General features: G+C 44.3%; 1 protein-coding gene across 1 annotated transcript in view; it reads left to right on the top strand.

Annotated features, from left to right (window-relative positions):
• The window catches only part of LOC311232767 (NLR family CARD domain-containing protein 3-like), a gene marked incomplete at its 5' end in the record, with an annotated part of 38,963 nt that extends 22,321 nt beyond the window's left edge, over window positions 1-16,642 (top strand). The window contains 5 exons of the mRNA XM_084338347.1: window positions 3,146-3,319; window positions 4,112-4,285; window positions 13,252-13,298; window positions 14,953-15,089; window positions 15,505-16,642. Of these exons, the coding sequence (XP_084194473.1) occupies window positions 3,146-3,319; window positions 4,112-4,285; window positions 13,252-13,298; window positions 14,953-15,089; window positions 15,505-15,999 (1,027 nt within the window). The 3' untranslated portion in view covers window positions 16,000-16,642. The remainder of the gene's footprint in view (window positions 1-3,145; window positions 3,320-4,111; window positions 4,286-13,251; window positions 13,299-14,952; window positions 15,090-15,504) is intronic.
• Between the last annotated feature and the right edge of the window lie 1,166 nt (window positions 16,643-17,808).

Here is a 17,808-nt window from a genome sequence, read left to right as displayed (position 1 = left end):
ATGATAAAACTGAAGGTTCTGTATATACAGTACTGAATTCTCCCATCCGGACCAATGCAATTTGAAATATTATTATAGAATATAGAATATATGCTTATACATTACCTTATTATAGCCAATTCGCACATTTATATATATATATACATATAGTATCTTTCAAATGGCCGAGTTCAATTTGGATATAGTATCACCAGGCGTGCATAATAACAGATACTGATATTTAATGTAATCGACTGTACTTTTTTATTTCCCCCACAGTGTAACCATTTTGAAACTAATTTCTAATTCTTCCTACATGGTAACAATAGTGAGGAGGAACTGACTGCGCTTCAATATTTGTCAAAAACGTTACCTTTTGTGGCTTATTATCGCGAATCATAACAATTATTGATATGATTCATTCAGAACGCTGAACTTTGAACCACCATAGTATGTGACAGGAAGTGTAGATCGGAGAAATTTCAACGCTGGCCGATAGCTATGAATCTCCTCTACAAAATGGCCGCAAAAGAAACTACAATTCCCATAGTTCAACATTTCCATTTCCGGTTCCGGGTCAGATAGGCGATTGCATATCGAAAACTTAAAACGATATAAGGACACTTTTAACCTATTGCTAAACTATTGCCAACCTAACGTTTTACATTCTACATGCATTTGTGACATAGTAGTGATGTTAATACTTGAAAACGGTTGATTTTAAAATCACAAATTATTTCATAAAAATATGCATATATGATCATAATGTCAAAAGGGGTCGGTACCGACCCCGTCGAGTGGAACAGGTTAAAGTCAACTGCATTTTCTTTTCTCTGTAGGATAACTACAAAAAAGTGCATTCAGAACAAAGCCAAGGTGTTTTAAAACTGCATACAGATCTGCATAAAGACACACACACGAGAGGGAGAATAGCTTATAGCAGACTTAATGATGTTACTGTAGTGGCTACTGTCATAATTCACGCGTTCTAGCCTACATGGAAGGACTGTTGTATTTACTACATCTCCCGTGACTCTTAGCGGGGGATGACGTAGCTTACGAGAGACTGGTGAAAGAGGACTGGAAGCGTTGTTAGCTAGCTTAACGCTAACGTTAGTTAAAAAAGATTTTAACCGCGACGGGCATATAGTAATGGCGAGGATATAAAGCATGTTAAAGATGCATTTATTGGACGTGTTGCTCGCAGAGTTTACATAGAAACAGCGCGACTCCCAAGAGGAGTTAGTCATCACAGGCTGTAGAACGCAGGACTGAAGAGCTGCCAAGCTGCTCACGTTATGACTGTAGCCGCGTTTTGATAACAACACGCTAGGTTATGAATGTAACCCTGTTCTTTGATATATTCTGTGGGCATTTTTTAACCATTTTCGGCCAATCATTTTCGGTGGCCGAATATTCGGTGCATCCCTATTCTATATTATAGCTATGGATACAATACTATGGCTCATTTGACATCAACTATCCATCGTTCAATATGTGAAAAAGAAATAATAATATGTGAAAAATAAACGGATAACAGATACGGGAGTGAGTAGGGGAGACAGTCGGGAAGAGAGTAGGGGAAAACCAGGAGAGGCAGGAGAGGAGAGAACGTAGGGCAGGGTAAAATGGTGGTGGGTTGGAGGAGGGTGGTTATGGGTAAGGAAGGTTGAATGCTTGGGAGAACAGGTAGGTTTTGATGCGGGATTTGAAGGTGGAGAGTGAGGGAGAGTCTCTGATGGTCTGAGGGAGGGAGTTCCAGAGTCGGGGTGCAGCTCGTGAGAATGCCCGGTCACCAAAACCTTTGAGTTTGGATGACGGGACAGTGAGGGAAAGAGTGGAAGAGGACCGGAGGGAACGGGTGGGGCGGTAGGGGAGAAGGAGGTCAGTCAGGTAGGGGGGGGGGGGGGCAGGCTATGGAGGGCTTTAAAGGTGAGGAGTAGTGTTTTGAAGTTGATGCGTTCCTTGATCGGGAGCCAGTGGAGGGAGTGGAGGACAGGAGTGATGTGTTCGCGGGACCGGGTGTTAGTGAGGAGGCGGGCGGCTGAGTTTTGGACTATCTGCAGTTTATGGAGGGAGCGGGAGGTGATGCCAGTGAGGAGGGAGTTACAGTAGTCCAGGCGGGAGGAGATGTATATAATAGGTATTATGTTTCATCATGAATGCATGAAAGGGGGGTTGTTTTTTTATGCTTTGATCGTCACCAACGGCATACGTTCTGGAGTACATTACACATGGTCGTTGCGATCGATGTGAAATCATGGTTGGATCAAAGCAGGTTGGTGTCATATAGTCCTTACCTTCACTAGGAGGTACCCCAAAAAAAATATAAAAAATATTCCAATTGTCTGATCGCGATTTCCAGTATTGGTGTCCATCGTGTCGACATCATAATCCACCACAACACATGCATCGGGCGCATTGGCCGCGTTTCAATGCCATCGAGTGAACCGCTAGACTCGCCTGACCAAAAAAACTGTGCCCGGAGTGAATTAAACGTAACACCGGGTGTGAAAAAAAGGTTTTGAAGGGTGGGCGATAAGTGCCACCTACCCGGATGCGGCCGGTATTGCACTCTAGCAATCTCAGAGTGGTTCCCTATGGTAACCCAATGAATAAAAATATCGAATAAAATAAATAACGATGAAAACCTGACTATACTCGGTCTGGCGCTGAACGGTTGGTGAGTTAACCCGACTTTCCTCGGGTCTGGCGGGCAGAATTTGGCCTATTTTTTGTTTCGTTTTTGACGAAAGAAATTTGCGATTTATTATACTTTATGCTTATAGCACATGCATGAGCCTGGACTCTTTTGAAAGGTAACATTCTGAAGTTTCCTACACAATAAGGAAGAATCACTTTGAGTGCTAATGAAATAGATGAACAGAGGTTTGAACCCACTGAAGTAAAAGTTTTGTGTACTCACATTTATTTTTACTGGTTGCCAGATGCCTGTTTTTAAGTTACAGCTGAGAGGTAGGAGCTGGACAACATATTGGTTCCATAGCCTGAAGTCGTATGTAGTACAGGTCCAAAGTTCATAAATATCCCACGGAAAATGAGTGTTTCACAAAGGTTTTTGTAATGTGTGTACCGGTAAAGATTCAGTGTGATTTTCCAAAATGGCCGTCCATTCCCATTCATTCATAACATGTCTTTGGTTCAGCCTGAGTGACTGTAACCTCTCAGAGAGCTGCTGTGAGGCTCTGGCCTCAGTCCTCAGCCACAAGTCCTCCAGCCTGAGAGAGCTGGACCTGAGTAACAACGACCTGCGGGATTCAGGAGTGAAGCTGCTCTCTGCTGGACTGGGGAGTCCAGGATGCAAACTGGAGACTCTCAGGTCAGCGGTTGGTGACGTGCTATTCAGTTAATGTCCATATCAGGCCATGTGAGCGGCGCGTGAGCGGAGCGGGCGGTTTTGACGTGAGCGACGGAGTGTGTTTTAAAATGGGTCGGCGCGATGTCCGGAGCGAGAGTTCTCCTCCGCTCCAATCCGCTCCGGGCCGCTCACAGTGGTTTAACACTGATGTAATATACATGTAGTACAATGCCAAAGCAACAGATGGCGATGTACAAACATGAAGGCCATTTTCAACCAATGAGAAGGGTGAACCGTCACTCACATCCTGTTAGAAAAAGTATATGACGCCATTGTTGTTGTCGTTAGCTTACATGCTAACGTTAATGGCAGCGACCATAGCATTGTGGCTAGGCTAGCTATCATCGCTTAGTAGAGCTATAAACAATGTTATTTAACATTGCAGAATGGGTACAATTACAATACGGCTCAATACAAACAATTGTTAAGGGGCCCAGTAGACTGTTGTAGTTTGGTCAAATCAAGCAATTTTACATCATGCTCCAAAAAAAGAATAAGAAATCTGCCGAGCGATGTGGAGCGGGGACCGGGGAGCGCTCGATTCAAGCTGAGCGGTGAGCGAGCGGAGAGAGCGACTTGGGGGGCGGGGTCAACATGAGCGATTAGCGGAGCGGAACAAGCCGTCTAGAGCGAAGAGCGGATTTCTCGCCCCCCCCCCCGCGCCGATCCCCTCCCCCGGGCCCTGGTCCATATTAGCGCGATAGCAAACGTTCCTCTAAACAGTTTGTGATTGTTGTCGTCGTGTGCTTGCAGAGTGTCAGGTTGCCTGGTCACAGGGGAAGGCGCTGCGTCTCTGGCCTCAGCTCTGAGCTCTAAGCCCTCTGGTCTGAGAGAGCTGGACCTGAGCTACAATCACCCGGGAGACTCTGGGAAGAAGCTGCTCTGTGCCGGACTGGAGGATCCACACTGCCGCCTGGAGACACTCAAGTAAGTAGACTAGTGTTGTTGTGTTAATGCTGCTGTTGAAGAGACTCCTCTGTGTTCCAAACAAGATGTGTTTAGCTGCGACTGATGTTACTGATGTTACTGCTGTATGTCTCTGTGTGTCTCTATATGTCTCTATATGTCTCTGTGTGTCTCTATATGTCTCTATATGTCTCAGTATGTCTCTATATGTCTCAGTATGTCTCTATATGTCTCTATATGTCTCTATATGTCTCTATATGTCTCTATATGTCTCAGTATGTCTCTATATGTCTCTATATGTCTCTATATGTCTCTATATGTCTCAGTATGTCTCTATATGTCTCAGTATGTCTCCGTATGTCTCTATATGTCTCTATATGTCTCTGTATGTCTCTATATGTCTCTATATGTCTCAGTATGTCTCTATATGTCTCTATATGTCTCTATATGTCTCTATATGTCTCAGTATGTCTCAGTATGTCTCAGTATGTCTCTATATGTCTCTATATGTCTCTATATGTCTCAGTATGTCTCAGTATGTCTCTATATATCTCTATATGTCTCTATATGTCTCTATATGTCTCAGTATGTCTCTATATGTCTCTATATGTCTCTATATGTCTCAGTATGTCTCTATATGTCTCTATATGTCTCAGTATGTCTCTATATGTCTCAGTATGTCTCTGTATGTCTCAGTATGTCTCTATATGTCTCTATATGTCTCAGTATGTCTCTATATGTCTCAGTATGTCTCTATATGTCTCTATATGTCTCTATATGTCTCAGTATGTCTCTATATGTCTCAGTATGTCTCAGTATGTCTCTATATGTCTCTATATGTCTCAGTATGTCTCTATATGTCTCTGTATGTCTCAGTATGTCTCTATATGTCTCTATATGTCTCTATATGTCTCTATATGTCTCTATATGTCTCTATATGTCTCAGTATGTCTCTATATGTCTCAGTATGTCTCTGTATGTCTCTATATGTCTCAGTATGTCTCAGTATGTCTCAGTATGTCTCTGTGTGTCTCTATATGTCTCTATATGTCTCTATATGTCTCAGTATGTCTCAGTATGTCTCTATATGTCTCTATATGTCTCTATATGTCTCAGTATGTCTCTATATGTCTCTATATGTCTCTATATGTCTCAGTATGTCTCTATATGTCTCAGTATGTCTCAGTATGTCTCTATATGTCTCAGTATGTCTCTATATGTCTCAGTATGTCTCTATATGTCTCAGTATGTCTCTATATGTCTCAGTATGTCTCAGTATGTCTCTATATGTCTCTGTATGTCTCTATATGTCTCTATATGTCTCTATATGTCTCTATATGTCTCTATATGTCTCAGTATGTCTCTATATGTCTCTATATGTCTCTGTATGTCTCTATATGTCTCTATATGTCTCTGTATGTCTCTATATGTCTCTATATGTCTCTATATGTCTCTATATGTCTCTATATGTCTCAGTATGTCTCTATATGTCTCTATATGTCTCAGTATGTCTCTATATGTCTCTATATGTCTCTATATATCTCTGTATGTCTCTATATGTCTCAGTATGTCTCTATATGTCTCAGTATGTCTCAGTATGTCTCTATATGTCTCTATATGTCTCAGTATGTCTCTATATGTCACTATATGTCTCAGTATGTCTCTATATGTCTCAGTATGTCTCTATATGTCTCTATATGTCTCTGTGTGTCTCTATATGTCTCAGTATGTCTCTATATGTCTCAGTATGTCTCTATATGTCTCAGTATGTCTCTATATATGTCTCTATATATCTCTATATGTCTCAGTATGTCTCTATATGTCTCTATATGTCTCAGTATGTCTCTATATGTCTCTATATGTCTCTATATGTCTCTATATGTCTCTATATGTCTCTATATGTCTCAGTATGTCTCTATATGTCTCTATATGTCTCTATATGTCTCAGTATGTCTCTATATGTCTCAGTGTGTCTCTATATGTCTCTATATGTCTCTATATGTCTCAGTATGTCTCTATATGTCTCTATATGTCTCTATATGTCTCAGTATGTCTCTATATGTCTCAGTATGTCTCTATATGTCTCAGTATGTCTCTATATGTCTCAGTATGTCTCTATATGTCTCTATATGTCTCAGTATGTCTCTATATGTCTCAGTATGTCTCTATATGTCTCTATATGTCTCAGTATGTCTCTATATGTCTCTATATGTCTCAGTATGTCTCAGTATGTCTCTATATGTCTCTATATGTCTCTATATGTCTCTATATGTCTCTATATGTCTCTATATGTCTCAGTATGTCTCTATATGTCTCTATATGTCTCTATATGTCTCTATATGTCTCAGTATGTCTCAGTATGTCTCAGTATGTCTCTATATGTCTCTATATGTCTCAGTATGTCTCTATATGTCTCAGTATGTCTCTATATGTCTCAGTATGTCTCAGTATGTCTCAGTATGTCTCCATATGTCTCAGTATGTCTCCATATGTCTCTATATGTCTCAGTATGTCTCAGTATGTCTCTATATGTCTCAGTATGTCTCTATATGTCTCAGTATGTCTCAGTATGTCTCTATATGTCTCTATATGTCTCTATATGTCTCAGTATGTCTCTATATGTCTCAGTATGTCTCAGTATGTCTCTATATGTCTCTATATGTCTCTATATGTCTCAGTATGTCTCTGTATGTCTCAGTATGTCTCTATATGTCTCTATATGTCTCAGTATGTCTCTATATGTCTCAGTATGTCTCTATATGTCTCAGTATGTCTCTGTATGTCTCAGTATGTCTCTATATGTCTCTATATGTCTCTATATGTCTCAGTATGTCTCTATATGTCTCTATATGTCTCTATATGTCTCAGTATGTCTCTATATGTCTCAGTATGTCTCTATATGTCTCAGTATGTCTCCATATGTCTCAGTATGTCTCAGTATGTCTCTATATGTCTCTATATGTCTCAGTATGTCTCTATATGTCTCAGTATGTCTCTATATGTCTCAGTATGTCTCTATATGTCTCAGTATGTCTCCATATGTCTCAGTATGTCTCAGTATGTCTCTATGTGTCTCTATATGTCTCTATATGTCTCAGTATGTCTCCATATGTCTCAGTATGTCTCAGTATGTCTCTATGTGTCTCTATATGTCTCTATATGTCTCCATATGTCTCAGTATGTCTCTATATGTCGCAGTATGTCTCTATATGTCTCTATATGTCTCTATGTGTCTCTATATGTCTCTATATGTCTCTATATGTCTCAGTATGTCTCTATATGTCTCTATATGTCTCAGTATGTCTCTATATGTCGCAGTATGTCTCTATATGTCTCTATATGTCTCAGTATGTCTCTATATGTCTCAGTATGTCTCAGTATGTCTCTATATGTCTCTATATGTCTCTATATGTCTCTATATGTCTCTATATGTCTCAGTATGTCTCTATATGTCTCTATATGTCTCTATATGTCTCTATATGTCTCAGTATGTCTCTATATGTCTCTATATGTCTCTGTATGTCTCTATATGTCTCAGTATGTCTCTATATGTCTCTATATGTCTCTATATGTCTCTATATGTCTCAGTATGTCTCAGTATGTCTCAGTATGTCTCAGTATGTCTCTATATGTCTCAGTATGTCTCTATATGTCTCTATATGTCTCTATATGTCTCTATATGTCTCAGTATGTCTCAGTATGTCTCTATATGTCTCTATATGTCTCTATATGTCTCTATATGTCTCAGTATGTCTCAGTATGTCTCAGTATGTCTCTGTATGTCTCAGTATGTCTCTATATGTCTCTATATGTCTCTATATGTCTCAGTATGTCTCAGTATGTCTCAGTATGTCTCTATATGTCTCTATATGTCTCTATGTGTCTCTATATGTCTCAGTATGTCTCTATATGTCTCAGTATGTCTCTATATGTCTCTATATGTCTCAGTATGTCTCCATATGTCTCTATGTGTCTCTATATGTCTCAGTATGTCTCTATATGTCTCAGTATGTCTCAGTATGTCTCTATATGTCTCTATATGTCTCAGTATGTCTCTATATGTCTCAGTATGTCTCAGTATGTCTCCATATGTCTCAGTATGTCTCCATATGTCTCTATATGTCTCTATATGTCTCAGTATGTCTCTATATGTCTCTATATGTCTCTATATGTCTCAGTATGTCTCTATATGTCTCAGTATGTCTCAGTATGTCTCAGTATGTCTCTATATGTCTCAGTATGTCTCTATATGTCTCAGTATGTCTCTATATGTCTCAGTATGTCTCAGTATGTCTCAGTATGTCTCAGTATGTCTCTATATGTCTCAGTATGTCTCAGTATGTCTCTATATGTCTCTATATGTCTCAGTATGTCTCTATATGTCTCAGTATGTCTCTATATGTCTCAGTATGTCTCAGTATGTCTCTATATGTCTCAGTATGTCTCAGTATGTCTCTATATGTCTCTATATGTCTCTATATGTCTCAGTATGTCTCTATATGTCTCTATATGTCTCTATATGTCTCTATATGTCTCTATATGTCTCAGTATGTCTCTATATGTCTCTATATGTCTCTATATGTCTCTATATGTCTCTATATGTCTCTATATGTCTCTATATGTCTCAGTACGTCTCTATATGTCTCAGTATGTCTCAGTATGTCTCTATATGTCTCTATATGTCTCAGTATGTCTCAGTATGTCTCTATATGTCTCAGTATGTCTCTATATGTCTCAGTATGTCTCAGTATGTCTCTATATGTCTCTATATGTCTCTATATGTCTCAGTATGTCTCTATATGTCTCTATATGTCTCAGTATGTCTCTATATGTCTCAGTATGTCTCTGTATGTCTCAGTATGTCTCTATATATGTCTCAGTATGTCTCTGTATGTCTCTATATGTCTCAGTATGTCTCTATATGTGCGTGAGGTAGAATTGGTGCTAGATTGAGAAGGTGCCGTCTCTCAGAGATCATAATAATGATATGAAACGGGACCTGCATGGCGCTTTTTTCTCTATTCAATCACGTTTTACCATGAGGGATGATTTACAATATATAATAAGTTCTAAAACAGAAAAGTAGGCTACTTACATTCTTGACGCTAGGATTCCCCAAAAAGCGTTAGCCAGCTGTAGTTTGCATAAAACTGTCTCGAGGTTCCACAAGGTAATCAAAATCCGAAGTATTTCTAACCGGGGCTTGAGATGCTCAGAGTGCAAATCACTGTCTTCGCGACCGATGGTCACAGTTGTTATTCACAGTCATAATTTACCATCCCTAGCCAGCTCTATTTGTCTATGGAGAAGTTCCCCTTCTTTGCAGGGCTATAACTTTTTAAATTCTATTGCTAAATTGCCATTATTATGGCCCATTCAATGTCATATATGTATTGTTCAGGGTGTAGCAACGTTAAACTTTTTCATTCACATATTCATACTAAAATATGGTCTAAAGTATAAGTATGTTTTTATCGTTTTCTTCAGCTTTCTTCAGAACGTGATTTATAGCCCCAAATGCATTATATTGATGATCAAATACATTTTGGTAGGAATCTGTGCGAGATAAAAAATGTCAACTGGATGTGCTTCTAGGAGTTACTACGTATCATCTGATGATGACCGGATGGGCGGGGGATCGTTTATAATTCCGTGGGCAACGTTAGATGATTCATCCAGAGTGGGTCATATGTTCAACATAGCAGTTTATATGGAACACGTTAGAATATAACGCTGAATCTTACCGTGGCTTCCTCGCGCCGCTGGCAGATGAGCGTGGAACAGAATTGTTTCTATTATGGGATGGAGAAATGCCCGATCCATTTCCAGGTTGTATAATAGTATATACGTCCAAATCATGTTGTTTTTTCGAGTTATTTGCACCGATCGATGTTCACTGTGTCAAGACGGAGTCTCTCTAACGATAGCGAGTGCCCGGACCACATATGGATGAGCACTTCCGGTTCAAAGGGTAATTTCCGGTTGGCGATCTGCCGATCGGCCACCAGATGGCGCTCTTGAACCGCTAGAGAGTTGAGTGGAGCTTTGCAGTGTGTCTCAGGGCTCCGGAGGGGAAATATGATTTTTCGATCACAGATTTTTGAAATATTGACATCAAAGACGAGTTACGGTATCGAGATAGATAGATAGATAGATAGATACTTTATTAATCCCCTTGGGGAAATTCAGGGTATCTCGCAGCTCACATAATATACAGACATTTGACCATTCCCAAACAGTAGTTACACATTATGTCTGCATCATGAATTAAAATAAGTACATGATAAAATTCAATCAAATCATACCCATCAATATTAAAATTAAAATTTAAATAGGAGCGTGATTAGATAAAAGCAGGTGTATAAAAACAGGTGTAAAAGCAGATGTAAAAACAGGTGTAAAAACAGGTGTAAAAACAGGTGTAAAAACAGGTGTGTGGGTCAGAGGTCAGGTCCCCCGCACTATAATACGCTGTTGTACAGTCTGATGGCTGTGGGGACAAAGGACCTCCTGTGCCGCTCAGTCCGTGAGTGCAGGGAGATGAGCCGTCCGCTGCGACTGCTGCTCTGCCCCACCAGGGTGTGGTGGAGAGGGTGGTTGGTATTGCCCATGATGGCCATCAGCTTGCTCTGAGTGCGGCTCTCCACCACGGTCCCCAGTGGGTCCAGTCTCCTCCCTACCACTGAGCCAGCCTTCTTGACCAGCTTATCCAGCCGTCTGGTATCCCTGGCCGTGGTATTACCACCCCAACAGACAGCGGCGTAGAGGAGCACACTTGACACCACTGCCTGATAAAACATAAACAACATTTCCCCACACACATTAAAAGACCTGAGCCTCCTAAGGAAGAACAGCCTGCTCTGTCCCTTCTTGTAAAGTGCTTCCGCATTAGCAGCCCAGGCCAGCTTATCATCTAGGTGCACTCCTAAATATTTATATGATTGCACCGTCTCAATGTTGCTTCCCCGTATGCTGACTGGTTGCAGAGGTGGTTTCGACCTGCGGAAATCCAGTACCAACTCCTTGGTCTTTTTTGCGTTCAGAAGAAGGCCGTTCCGTTCGCTCCAGTCGCTGAAGGCTCCCACCTGGTCCCTGTACTCTCCCTCCTGTCCCTTCCTCACACACGCCACAATCGCTGTGTCATCCAAATATTTTTGGACGTGGCAAGACTCAGAGTTGAAGTTGAAGTCTGCCGTGTAGAGGGTGAACAGGAACGGAGCGAGAACAGTCCCCTGTGGGGCCCCAGTGCTGCTGACCACTGTCTCCGAGACACAGTTGCCCATTCTGACAAACTGTGGTCGATCTGTCAGGTAATCTGTGATCCAGGAAGTGAAGGAGGGATCCACCCCCATCTTCCTGAGCTTGTCTTTGAGTATGGGAGGTTGAATAGTATTAAAAGCGCTCGAAAAATCAAAAAACATAATCCTCACATAACTCCCCGGCTCATCCAGGTAGGAGTAGGCCCGATGTAGCATGTAGAGGACCGCGTCGTCCACCCCGATGCTCTCCCGATACCCAAACTGCAGGGGGTCAAGGGCGTGTTCAGTCTGTGGCCTCAGATGGTGTAGAAGCAGCCTCTCCAGTGTCTTCATGATGTGTGACGTGAGGGCCACCGGTCTGTAGTCGTTGAGCTCGGCTGGGCGCCCAGCTTTGGGTACCGGCACAAGACATGATGTTTTCCACAGGACCGGCACCCTCATGTCCCGCAGGCTCATATTGAAGAGCTTCTGGAGCGGCTCAGCCAGTTGGTCTGCACAGAGCTTCAGCAGCCTCGAACACACGGCATCCGGGCCAGCCGCCTTTCCTGGATGCAGTTTCCTAAGTTCCGCCCTCACCTCATCTACTGTGAGGGACAAGGGGGGGGGGGCTGGGTGACACAGGGGGGGGGGCAGGTGACAGGGGGGGGGGACTAGGTCACTGGGGGGGGCTAGGTGACAGGGGGTGGGGCCAGGGAGCGGAACTGCAGAGTTGTGGTTGCAGCAGTGAGGAGGAGATGGTGCAGGGGGAGGAGCTGCAGCTGGAGAGGTGGGAGGGGGTGTTGGTGTGGCCTGGTCAACAGGGGCAGAGCGAGCCCTGGCTGCCGTGTCAAACCGGTTGTAGAATTGATTAAACTCGTTGGCCTTGTCCACATCACCCTCTGCCTGGCAGTTTACCTGCTTATAGCCGGTGATGGTTTTCATTCCCCTCCACACCTCTCTGGTGTTGTTGTGCTGCAGCTTCCTCTCCACCTTCCTTCTATAGTCCTCCTTGGCCTGCTTCAGACTCCTCTTTAATTCCCGTTGCACCTGCTTGCGCCTCTCTATGTCATCCTTCCTGAATGCCGCCTTTTTCTCATTAACGAGCCTCTTAAGGTCAGCGGTGATCCAGGGCTTGTTGTTTGAAAAACAGCGCACAGTCCTTGCTGGTACAATCATGTCCCTGCAGAAGGTCAGGTAACTGGTGATACAGTCAGCCTTCCTGTCAGTGTCCAAGGTCCCCATATTCCCGTCTGTGTCCTGCAATACATCCCAGTCTGTACACTCATAGCATATCTTCGGCAGAATGAGCATGGCTAGGAATGACGTCTTAACTCGTCATCGGCGATCATAGTGTTAACAGTAACTGCACACTACATCACCCCTGAGTGGAAAATGGAAAGCCAAACTTTCCCCCCACTGTACCGATAACCCGTACCGAACCGCGACTTCAAAACCGAGGTACGTACCGAACCGTGGTTTTCGTGTACCGTTACACCCCTAGTTGGTAACTGTTGTCCTGGTTAGGGTTAGGGTTGGTAACTCTTGTCCTGGTTAGGGTGAGGTTTAGTAACTCTTGTCCTGGTTAGGGTTAGGGTTGGTAACTCTTGTCCTGGTTAGGGTGAGGTTTAGTAACTCTTGTCCTGGTTAGGGTTAGGGTTGGTAACTCTTGTCCTGGTTAGGGTGAGGTTTAGTAACTCTTGTCCTGGTTAGGGTTAGGTTTAGTAACTCTTGTCCTGGTTGCTCCTGCAGTGTGGAGCATGGCGGAGAACACAGGACCAAACCTGGCCTCACAAAATGTAAGTAAATCTGTGTGTTTGCATACGTGTGTCGATTACAAAAAAACGATTGATTAAATGTATTTGTTTTTCGAAACATTTAATTGGTGGCAGTTCAAATGTGATCAGAGATCGTGTCTAAAAACATCCACAGAGCCTTTTGAAAGGTGCAGAATAAAAGTATTGTTTTCCTATAAAATTATTATTGATTAATAAATGCATAAAAAAAATTAAAAATGTGCGTGTCCAAAAGGACATGGTGGTGCTCTAGTGTGACATCTAATGGCCCAATGTTATCTATAGCACCTTTAAACTATTCAAGATCTTAAAACCTCCTCACTTCCCCTGAAACCTCATCAACGCCCCTGAAACCTCCTCAATTCCCCTGAAACCTCCTCAATTCCCCTGAAACCTCCTCAACGCCCCTGAAACCTCCTCAACACCCCTGAAACCTCCTCACTTCCCCTGAAACCTCCTCAACGCCCCTGAAACCTCCTCACTTCCCCTGAAACCTCCTCACTTCCCCTGAAACATCCTCAACGTCCCTGAAACCACCTCAATGCCCCTGAAACCTCCTCAATGTCCCTGAAACCTCCTCAATGCCCCTGAAACCTCCTCACCGCCCCTGAAACCTCCTCACTTCCCCTGAAACCTCCTCAATGCCCCTGAAACCTCCTCACTGCCCCTGAAACCTCCTCAATGCCCCTGAAACCTCCTCACTGCCCCTGAAACCTCCTCAATGCCCCTGAAACCTCCTCAATTGCCCTGAAAGCTCCTCAATGCCCCTGAAACCTCCTCACTTCCCCTGAAACCTCCTCACTTCCCCTGAAACCTCCTCAATGCCCCTGAAACCTCCTCACTGCCCCTGAAACCTCCTCAATGCCCCTGACACCTCCTCAATGCCCCTGAAACCTCCTCACTGCCCCTGAAACCTCCTCAATGCCCCTGAAACCTCCTCAATTGCCCTGAAAGCTCCTCAATGCCCCTGAAACCTCCTCACTTCCCCTGAAACCTCCTCACTTCCCCTGAAACCTCCTCAATGCCCCTGAAACCTCCTCAATGCCCCTGAAACCTCCTCAATGCCCCTGAAACCTCCTCAATGCCCCTGAAACCTCCTCACCGCCCCTGAAACCTCCTCACTTCCCCTGAAACCTCCTCACTGCCCCTGAAACCTCCTCACTGCCCCTGAAATCTCCTCAATGCCCCTGAAACCTCCTCAATTGCCCTGAAACCTCCTCAATGCCCCTGAAACATCCTCAATGCCCCTGAAACCTCCTCACTTCCCCTGAAACCTCCTCAACGCCCCTGAAACCTCCTCAATTCCCCTGAAACCTCCTCAATGCCCCTGAAACCTCCTCACTTCCCCTGAAATCTCATCAATGCCCCCTGAAACCAAATTGAGGGGCGACAGTGGCTCGGGAGGTAGAGCAGTTGTCTGGCAATCCGGAGGTTCCCGGTTCGATTCCCGCTCCTCCCAGGCAGCGTGTCGATGTGTCCTTGAGCAAGACACTTAACCCCTTAATTGCTCCTGAATGAGCAGGTTGGCACCTTGCATGTTGGCCTCCGCCGTCTGTGTGTGAATGTGTGAGTGAATGGGTAAAATGCGAGGAACAAATTGTAAAGCGCTTTGGATAATTGACCAGTTTATCCTGTCTTCTCGGATCTCTACCAACAGATGCCTGTGAGCTCACGCTGAACCCCAACACGGCCTACAGGACGCTGGCTCTCTCCGAGGGCAACAGGAAGGCTACCTGGGGCCGGCAGGAGCAGCTGTACCCCGAGCACCCGGAGCGGTTCGACTACTACGAGCAGGTGAGCTCACCCCCCTCATGTGGGGTACCACAGGGATCTGTGCTGGGGCCACTCCTTTTTGCCATTCATATGCTTCCTCTAGGCCTCCTCATCAATAAATTCACCGGCATTAAATACCACTGCTACGCAGACGACATACAGCTACTTTGCTCTTTTAAACCTGATACGTTGGAGAAACTCAGCCTTCAGCCAGGAGTGCCTGCTCGGCATTGAGAGTTGGATTGGGGAGTAACTTCCTCCAGTTAAATGCTGCAAAAACGGAGGTGCTGATCGTCGTAGCAGCTGAGAAGACTGCAGCTAGGGTGGCCACCCACTTGGGGTCCCTCAAAAACAACATACGCCCCCATCTGAGAAACCTGCAGGAGTGTTTTGAACATGTCAAAACACTTACACGCACCTGCTTTTTTTTTTTCAGGTGCTGTGCCGCGAGGGGCTGAGCGGCCGCTGCTACTGGGAGGTGGAGGGCAGCGGCTGGGTCCGCATCGCCGTCACGTACCGAGGCATCGGCAGGAAGGGCCTCGAGGGGAACTGCGTCCTGGGGGCCAACGCCGGCTCCTGGCGCCTGGACTGCGACGCCAACAGCTACACCGCCTGGCACGACAGGAAGAGCCGGCTCATACCGGTCCCCTCGGCGGGCTCCAACCGGGTGGGCGTGTATCTGGACTGGCCCGGGGGCACGCTGTCCTTCTACAGGGTCCGCCGCTCCTCCCGCTCCTCCGGCTTCTCCCCCTCCCCCGGCTCCTCCCCCTTCTCCAGCGGCTCCTCCCCCTTCTCCGGCTCCTCCCCCTCCTCCCCCTCCTCCTCCTCCTCCACCCTCCTGCACAGCGTGCGCTGCCGGTTCACCGAGCCGCTCTACCCCGGGTTCGTGGTCTGGGGCTTCGGCTTCTCCGTGGCTCTGTGTCGAGTGTAGTCAGTCGGTGGTGCGTTGGTGATTTCACACCCGGCCGCACTGTGTTTTAATGACGTCACGTGCACGTGTGCGCGTTCCTGGGCTCCCACGCGTGCTCATGAATGTTCCCTCGCGGCGTGCGCGCACAGAATAAAGACGATGCCCGATTGCCTCTCTAGGAAATGGAATGTAACACATTTCATTCACAAGTGTTGTGTGAATGTATCTTGTGGGAACGTATTTGAACACACCTGACGTCCTGAGCTATTGTTATGCAAAGTAGCCAGGCGTGCTACCCCCCCGTCCCATGAGCAAGGCACCCCTGTGAGTGCAGAGGATGTCACCCTGACGTCCCGGAGCTTCTCCGTTAGGGTGTTGCACTGCCACCCCTGCAGGACTTGTATAACAGGAGGTGCAAATCCAGAGCCTGCAGGATGATGAAGGACCCCCACCACCCCAACAACAGCCTGTTCAAGCTGCTGCTGCGGTCAGGCAAGCGCCTACGTACGCACGCCACGAGAACAGAGAGACTACGACTCAGCTTCTTCCCTCCAGGCCATCAGAACACTGAACTCTACACACACACAAGTACACATGAACACACACATGCACACACACAACACACATGCCGAAATCGCTTTAAACAATCGCTTTAAACTAAATGGAAAGGTCACTTTAAGGAAAGAACCGATGTGGTTCTTGTATAGTATAGTTTAGATATAGTAAGTATAGCATAATGACAGAGTTAAAACCAGGGATGTTTTTTTTTGTGCTCCCGATCCGATCCCGATCATGTGATTTTGAGTATCTACCGATACCAATCGTTCCCGATCCGATAATTTTTTTAATTTTTTTTATTCAACAAACATGACCAGGTTCACGTCTTAAACTCATACTGAGGCCTTAGTTTTGGTTTTAAATTGCATATCATCATTCATTTAGTTATTGTCAATTTTGCCAAAACAAACCAATAGTATCCAGCTGCAGAACGGCAGACCAGCCTCACTCTCAGACCCAAATGCATTTCCTTTGATTTAATTATACATCAAATGATTTATGTCAAGGATTGCAATGCCTCGCTTGAATGAAGTTAACTTTTAACCTGGATAACATCAACATTCAGGGTGAATGTAATGTTAGAAATTAGGATTAAAAAAATTTAATAATTGTTTTAAATTTGGGTCTGAAAGTTTGGCGGGTCTGCCATTCTGCAGCTGGATACTATTGGTTTGTTTTGGCAAAATTCTTCTGCTCTGTGTGACAATAAATAAATGAATGATGATATGCAATTTAAAACCAAAACGAATGCCTCAGTATGAGTTTAAGACGTGAACATGGTCATGTTTGTTGAATAAAAAAAAAAAGTAAGTAAGATTTTTAAATTTTTTTTTACTGATCCCGATCTTCGGAAAATCACGTGATCGGCCCCCGATCCCGATCACGTGATCGGATTGGGACATCCCTAGTTAAAACTGTATATTGTATAGTAGTGTACATAGGACCCAGTGCCTTCTCAGAAATTTAGCATGTCTATTTTTATCATGCACATCTTATGTATTTTTATTATCTGTTTTTTTATGTCTATTTTATTATTAGTATTATTGCACAATCGATGTGGGCATGACCACCCGCATTTCACTGTATTCCCTGGTATGTATGTGACAAATAAACCTTTTGAATCTTGAATCTTGGCTCGGTGTCGAGTGTAGAGGATCTCACCCTGTACGTTATGTCTTAACTATAACCCGTTAAGCCCATCTTAAAACGAACCTCAACTCTAACTAGAATCGGAGTGAGATAGTTGTGAGAGCACTCGCCCCCTGCGACTGC

Source organism: Notolepis coatsorum (assembly GCF_963971535.1).
Source record: "Notolepis coatsorum genome assembly, contig: SUPER_7_unloc_7, whole genome shotgun sequence".
Lineage (NCBI taxonomy): Eukaryota > Metazoa > Chordata > Actinopteri > Aulopiformes > Paralepididae > Notolepis > Notolepis coatsorum.
The sequence above is the reverse complement of the archived record's forward strand: the minus strand, read 5'-3'. Positions and strand labels throughout refer to the sequence as shown.